The 7,597-nt window shown below is 49.8% G+C and overlaps 2 protein-coding genes across 3 annotated transcripts in view; both read left to right on the forward strand.

Moving 5' to 3' along the window:
- Nucleotides 1-157: 157 nt before the first annotated feature.
- On the forward strand, nt 158-3,919 carry LOC102215188 (mothers against decapentaplegic homolog 4-like). Of its 2 annotated transcripts, XM_005744121.2 has the most exons (9): nt 158-346; nt 423-638; nt 720-857; nt 955-1,008; nt 1,323-1,506; nt 1,588-1,756; nt 2,377-2,515; nt 2,798-2,964; nt 3,562-3,919. In XM_005744121.2, exons 1-9 carry the CDS (start codon nt 193-195, stop codon nt 3,601-3,603), a joined length of 1,263 nt encoding a protein of 420 aa, XP_005744178.1. In that variant the 5' UTR covers nt 158-192; the 3' UTR covers nt 3,604-3,919. The 2 variants fall into 2 exon arrangements, with proteins under 2 accessions (XP_005744178.1, XP_005744179.1); XM_005744122.2 differs by lacking the exon at nt 3,562-3,919 and having other exon boundaries at nt 163-346; nt 2,798-3,524.
- A 1,883-nt stretch (nt 3,920-5,802) lies between these two features.
- The window catches only part of LOC102214167 (acidic leucine-rich nuclear phosphoprotein 32 family member E), a 5,992-nt gene continuing 4,197 nt past the window's right edge, over nt 5,803-7,597 (forward strand). Inside the window, exon 1 of the mRNA XM_005744117.1 lies at nt 5,803-6,026. Coding sequence (XP_005744174.1) covers nt 5,973-6,026 — 54 coding nt within the window. The 5' untranslated portion in view covers nt 5,803-5,972. The remainder of the gene's footprint in view (nt 6,027-7,597) is intronic.

The raw sequence follows: 7,597 nt of genomic DNA on the forward strand, positions 1-7,597 counted from the left end.
GTCATCAACAGGAGCTGACGGTCATTAACAGGAGCTGACGGTCATCAATAGGAGCTGACAGTCATCAACAGGGGCTAACAGTCTTTAACAGGGGCAAACAGTCATTAACAGGGGCAAACAGTCATCACCAGGACTCGGATTGCTACAGTTGAGTGACTGGGGTACAAACGTCAAACCTGGGGTACAGTCTAAATGTTTGTAATGTCTGCTTTGACAGGTCCTCAGTCTCTCATAAAAGAGGAGTTCATGCAGGAGTGTCTGCAGATCGACCTGCCCCCCCACACCAACCCCTATGGCCACCCACGGCCTGTCGGCATGTATCCCAGCATGCCTTTGTCTCCCCCAGGTCAGTGTGCTGCTCCTTGCTGTCAGCGCGTGCGAGACGCCGTGACGCTGTTGTAACACAGTCGTGTTTCCTGCAGGCAGCAGCTCCATGGTGCCCGCAGCTCTGACTGCCAGGGGGGTCGGCGGCGGTTTGGACGGACCTGGCCTCCTTCAGATCGCTCCGCCTCCTAACCACGGCGGCCAGGCTTCACCGCCTCACTCAAATCCACCTCACACTCCCCAGCCCCCCCATCCCCCGACCCCAGCCTCCCCACATCAGCAGAGCCCAGAGTACAGTGGCCCCCACAAACCTGGTACTGTACCCTAAGTACTATGTACTACCTGTGCTTAGTACTACTTCTGTAGTATAATGAGTGTCCTGTGTGTCTCCACAGCCAACTGGGCAGGTAACAGCCCTGCCCCCTACACCTCTGCAGGACCGCAGCATAGTGGGCGGGGCAACCAGCCACATCCACCATTGCATCATCATCCTCATCATCATCAACAACACCACGCCCCCAACACTCACTTCTGTAAGACAGCATGTTAAATGTTACTGCTCTATTCAGTACCGTAGTACTGCGAGTACTGCATTATTGCTGAGTACTGGGTCTGTGTTTGTTTCTGCAGGGTCACAGCATCACAGCACCGCTCCGTATCCACAGCCAGTATCCAACCACCCAGGTACCACACCTGTCCACAAACCCCGCCCCCTCACTCTGACCTCACTTTATTAATAAAGATTCAAAACATAGTGGCCGACGTCCCCAAAATACAAAATGTCCCTTCTTAGTGAAGCAGGTCCAAAAAATGTTAATGTAAAAATAAAGTGCCCTGATACTCACACCTATCTGTCTGAGTTCCCTGAAACAAAGATGTCCTCACTTACAGAAGTAAAAGCTCAGGTAATAAAAGGTTGAGAAGCACTTTTGTCTCCAGTTTGTCAGGATGTTTGGGGAGCAGGTCTGCCATGTCCTGATCTGTGTCTCGATCCTCAGGTCCAGAGTTCTGGTGCTCCATCTCCTACTTTGAGCTGGACGTTCAGGTTGGTGAGATGTTTAAGGTCCAGTCCAGCTGTCCCCTGGTGACCGTGGACGGGTACGTGGATCCTTCGGGAGGAGATCGATTCTGTTTGGGACAGCTGAGCAATGTCCACCGTACAGCCGCCAGCCACCGCGCCAGGTGAGCGGTCGTTTAGTGGGTGGCACCATGAGAATTATTGCAGTGTTAGTATTGAATGTTGCTGATGTTGTTGCTCTGCAGGCTCCACATCGGCCGGGGGGTTCAGCTGGAGTGTCGGGGGGAGGGTGACATCTGGATGCGTTGCCTTAGCGACCACTCTGTGTTTGTCCAGAGTTTCTATCTGGACCGGGAGGCGGGCAGAGCACCAGGCGATGGCGTTCATAAGATCTACCCTGGAGCATACATCAAGGTGAGTGCGTGGAGCGGTAGACGCCGCGAATGACCATCTGAGCCCAGACGGGCTCGGATTCACTAAGGTCCAAACAGACGTAAAACAGACAGACAAAGACGTGTTTGGGGATCGCAGGAAGTAAAGCAGCGAGTCCATCTTCCTTTTACAGATTTGATATTCTTGATTTGTGAAGAGATCCGAGTTTCTCTGAGAGGTTTGTTTGGGCCGTGTTTCTCGATACTTGGACAGCTTTGTTGTAACTTCTTCAGCAGCTTGTTGACAGTTTTATAGGACATAGATTTGTGCATGATTGGACATAAAAGTGTGAATTGGCTACGGTTTCTATCAGGTGGTTTTGGCTCTGCTGGCAGTTTTGCTCTTTGTTAACCCTAGCTCATTATGGCGTGTTCAGTATGTGGCTGTTTTTGCCCACCATGTTCACGCACATTTACACCTGGATGGATCCATCACAGAGAAACGTGCGGTAGGTTCTTCCCCAAGGATATTTGGCATGCAGACTGGCATCGAATGACCACCTCTACCACCTGAGCTACAGCCACCCCGGTGTCTCACCCGTGTACCTGTCTCACCCGTCTGCGTGCCTCACCCGTCTGCCTGTCTCACCCGTCTTCGTTCAGGTGTTCGACCTGCGGCAGTGTCACCGGCAGATGCAGCAGCAGGCGGCAGCGGCTCAGGCAGCTGTGGAGACTCAGGCAGCCGCGGTGGTCGGTGCAATTCCCGGTCCGAACAGTGTGGGAGGAATCGCGCCTGCTGTCAGTGAGTATCACCTGCCCAACACAGCCAGTGACAGACAGGCACAGGTGTCAATAAATTATAACATGAACCAGACGCAGGGCTTAAAAGACTTACCTGCAGAGTGAATCGAGTCAGATTCGCGTTGGACATTTTTGGGCCTCAGTGCGACTTCCTGCTTTTTCATGCATTTAATGTTATTTCACTTCCTTTTTACGGTGGGCGGCCTCGGCCCTCGGTGTAAGCCTCGTGGTTTTAATTTCACATGTTTTAGTTTCTGTGTCTCACCTGTGCTTCCTCCCGCAGGTGTGCGCTCAGCGGCCGGTCTGGGCGTGGACGACCTCCGCAGGCTGTGCATCGTGCGGCTGAGCTTCGTCAAAGGGTGGGGGTGTGACTACCCACGGCAGAGCATCAAGGACACCCCCTGCTGGCTGGAGGTGCACCTGCACCGAGCGCTGCAGCTGCTCGACCAGGTGCTGCACATGCTGCCGCCGCGAGAGCACGCACTCTAGGACCTCCGCGCTCTGCCCACAAACGCACCACAGCAGGGGTCGGTTCACACGGGTTTCAGACAATCAGCCAATCGCAGCGTCTTGTCTCTGCTGTCATTTAAGTTCGTTTCTGTGGAAACCAGCGTGACTCGTTAAAGGGTCAGTTCACGCGAGCTTGGCGTCTGCTCGAGCATCCACGCTGGCCTGCAGTTTATTAGTTCCGCCCCTCAACAGGTGAACTGACCCTTTAAGCCTGATGTCAGAAATCAGCTGATTACCAAAAAAACCTCGTCATCGTCATCTTCCTCCTTCTGTCGGTTTTTAGTTCCTTTAGCTAATTGTCGACCAAAGAGCCATTCCTGTTCCTTTGATGACATCATATCCTGTTTACGTTGCGTTTCTGCTCCGCCTGACGGTCACATTATTTATTCTGTCGTCTGCTTTTTTTCTCACGTTTAACTCATTTAAAGGCTTTTATACTGAAAGGGTGTAAAGCTCTGAATCATCAGCTGTCTCTTCAAATTAAAAGTCTGGTGGATAAAGATCTTCGTCTTTGTTCGTCTTTCACTCTGCATTCAGACACTTCAGAGGAACACTCTCCTCTCCATCCACACGCAGTGATCAGGTAGGGCGCTCCCAGGAAGTCCATCCAGTCGTCAGGACGTTTCATCACTGATCCAGGTGACTTCTGCAGTCTCAGCTGACCGGATGATTAAAGATCTGCGCTGGAAACGATCGATCAAACGAGGAACTTCATGCACGAGAGCTGTTCCACGTAGTGCAGCAGGGAGCTGTAACAGAAAACAGGCCACGCTTGGTCCATAAAAAAGGCCACAATCAGTGAAACGAGTCAATCAGCCTGTACCTGTCCTCTTACTGTTCCAGGCGGTCGATGACCTCACAGCTGTAAAAATCCGCTCTTCCATGATTTCCCGTCTGAGCAGCTTCTGCAGCGTCCTCACGCTGATCACCACCCTGTATCTGTGAGCTGAAGCACAAATCACATCCTTAACGATTGTGAGGTATGACCTCACAGTTTGTCCTGATACAACATCTGTTATCTGCACAGATCAGTGATAATTGTTTTCTTAATGTGGCCCTGATACTCAGTCATAGCCCCCCCCCCCCCCCCCCCCCCCCAAAATGTGCTTTCTAAAAGAAGTCCAAACTGAGTACCTCAAAGATGCAGAGTTCCCTGAGGTTCTTTCAGACACTGCACTGACATTTTGTCTGGTTTTGAGTGTTTTAGGTGCTTCGTGCTGCCAGCAGGACTTCAGCTCACAGCACACCCTCAGTCCCACTCAGCCACTCTCACACGCGTGTTCTCAGCCTATCAGGTCTCCATGCTCCTGTTTTATGCATATCTGTGTTTGCTCATGCACACCGGGTCAACACAGTGCAGTGAAGTTAACCATATTTGCATCATAATCTCATCTCAGAGCATTCAGCAGAGAGATCTGCTCTCTGTTCTCAGAATGCTGCTCACAGTGACCTAAAACTTCAAAATGAATAGAATAGAATAGCTTCTATTGTCACGACACACATGCACAATGAGATCCAGAACATCTGTGTTGAAGAAAACCAACCAAAATGAAAACAAGGCCGCCTGTACATGCCCGTACTTACATGCATGCAGCACCCAGTGAGGAAATGGAAGTCAGATGCTAAAGAACAGCAGCACACAGAGGTCGAACACTGCCCCCTGCAGGCATGCATGAGTCCCAGTCTAAATGTGACTGGAGGAGCTGAAAGAGTCAAATCTGACCAGCGCACAGGGTTGGTGGAACCAAATGGCAACAGTGCCGAAAATGCTGATGGACAAAAAGTTTCCAACTGTTACAGAGAGTGATGCGTGAATGACCGCAGCTTGTTGGCCGCCCCTCCCTGAGCCTGGTTCTGCTGGAGGAGTCTTCCTGTTAAAAGGGAGTTTTTCCTTCCCCTTGTCACCATGTGCTTGCTCATGGGGGGTTTTCTCTGTATCATTGAAGGGTCTTTACCTTACAACATAAAGCACCTTAAGGCAACTGTTGTTCTCTGCAGACACACCTGTTACTCTGTAGACTCTCAAATTTTGACTCTTCCAAATAACTCCCACACAGGTGCTCCCGAGGGTTTCTGGCTGCCTTTAGATTTGTGTCTGGAAAGACTTTGGTGGTATCTAATGTTTACCTCAGCAATCAGACAGGTGGAAGGTTAAAGGTCAGGAAAATCATGGATCATCTGATTATCTGATGAAAGCAAAGTCTAAACTTGAAAACGTGAAAATCTGTGTTTCGGTTACTTTGCTCCTTACAGAAAAAATGTTCAAGTAAATTATCTGATGTATTTGTTTCATATTTTTCTACCACGTCACCTCCCATGGCTCTTAATAACAAGAAAAAGAAGAAGGAGAATAGAACCTTTAATAAATATGAAAAGATTGAGAAAATACTTTGATTAACTATGATATGGATCATGTTTATTGTTGCAATAAATACTTGAAACAACAAACAGCTTCTGTGGTCAGATCAAAGGCACAAAGCTGGATGCTATAATGTGTGTATAAGTGATTTACTGATGTAAACACTGTGGTTATTTTGCGGTAATCAATGAAAAATGATCACGATGATCATTACAATATGGCGCCAACAAGGACAAAGAGAGGGCGCCTGTAAAGTTTAAACGTTTCGTGCTCATCCTCTCATTGGTAACACTAAAGTGACGTATTTGCATTTACAGCCACTCGCAGACGAGGTCTCTGCATACTAAGATTCTAGGGCGGGGCTTAGTGAGTTGATCGTGTTTGGACCAGTAGCAGGTTAAGCTTCTTAAAAATATGGATATTCATTAGATTGGGGCGTGGTCTAACAGTGGCGGACCGGCAACAGCGAACATGGAGGTTTAGTTGTCGCCTTGTGTCCGTTAGAGAAGGAGGGTCTCACTGACGCGCATTTTATTTTCACTTTTCCTTTGTTATACTTTGTTTTTTCGCCTTCTGTTCGGGCTTCGACATGGAGATGAAGAAGAGGATTAGTCTGGAGCTGAGGAACAGAAATCCAGCCGAGGCAAGTAACTACAACACTTTAATTTATTTATTTCCTGAAGAAACTGGTGAAGGATGCAGTGTGAAGCTATGACGACGCTGATAACATTCGGCGTGGGCGGCCGTCGACTTTTCCCAACCCGCGGACTGATCTTCTGTCGGTGTTTTTGAACGATTAGACGCGACATGTTTGTGGCTCCAACATGGAGGAAACTCCGCTTGGTCCTGGAGGAGGAATCCGCTGCGTGCAGGCTCGCTCCCTCTCCCGCGCTCACTTCTCGCGGGGCAGCCTCGCGCGAGCCTCCCACAGCTAGCACACGGGCTAACAGGCTAACCTGCCGAGTGCCCAGCCCGCATAACAGAACCGCGGCCGAGTGAGTGCGCCGAGAGCCGCCGCAGGTGCTCGGCGGTACCGAGAAAATGCAGTCGCGGACTGTGGATGGGCTCCGCTGCATTTGTTTGAACGCCCCGGGGCGACCGCTCGGCCGAGCCGGCTCCCATTTTAACCTTCACCGTTAGAGAGTTACTGATCTGCGATGGTCGTGCTGTGATGGCGTTTGCAGCCGGACTCCATTCTCATTTCAGCGTTTAAGTGCACATAGTTCTAGGTCAAGTCATTTTTTCTGCCATAACATCATTAAAGGGTCTCCACAGTTTCTTTGTCGGCACGGGTCAGCTCAACACAGGCGCAGTCTAAAATTGATACTTTGTTCACGTTAAATTGGAGTTTTAACAGTTGTTGTTCAGTCTGCTGTTCCCGCCCTCCTCGCTGTGTTTTCAGGCGCACGAGTGCCGCGCGCTTAAATCTCACAAAAATTGCACGAGGTTCGGTGGGAGGCGGATTTAAACGACGGAGAGGGTTTTTAAAAAGTTTCTCGCACGCACAGCTTTGGTGGGTGAGGTGTGCTCTCCCACCGGTGATCGTAACGGTGAAGCTGAGCGCCGGTTTTCTGGTCACGTACTAACCGCTATATGGATGAGATCCAACGGGAGAGGGGGAGTGCTGGCCCGGGCGAAGAGCTCTGACCGAAACGGAAGGAAAGTGACCCTCGTTTAGTTTTGTGAAACGTCTGAAACCTGGGTTTACTAGATGCCTCCTCTTCACCAATTGCTGGGCATATACAGCGTTACACCACGTGGTTATTCATGTACCTGAGAACTGCCATACCTGCTTACTTGTTCTACACATGCAGCCCCCCCCCCCCCGCATGCTGGAACTGTGTTGTTGTCTTCGTTGTCATCGAAACATATAAATCATGCTCAAACCCAAGGCTGGTGAAGCTTTACGTGTGTTCTTTGATATTTTTATTTCACCTTTGTACAGGTAAATCTCATTGAGATCTCTATATCATAGCTAAAGCACTTCTGGATGGATGCAAACTGCATTTTGTTGCCTTGTAGCTGTGACATGAGCAATGACGATAAAGTTGAATTCTATTCTACAGGGTGGGCCATTTATATGGATACACCGCAATAACATGGGAATGGTTGGTGATAGTAAAGTCCTGTTTGTGGCACATTAGTATATGTGAGGGGCAAACTCCTCAAGATGGGCGGTGACCATGGTGGCCATTTAGAAGTCGGCCATCTTGG

This window comes from Pundamilia nyererei, unplaced genomic scaffold (assembly GCF_000239375.1).
Source record: "Pundamilia nyererei isolate P.nyererei 1_Seehausen unplaced genomic scaffold, PunNye1.0 scaffold00139, whole genome shotgun sequence".
NCBI lineage: Eukaryota > Metazoa > Chordata > Actinopteri > Cichliformes > Cichlidae > Pundamilia > Pundamilia nyererei.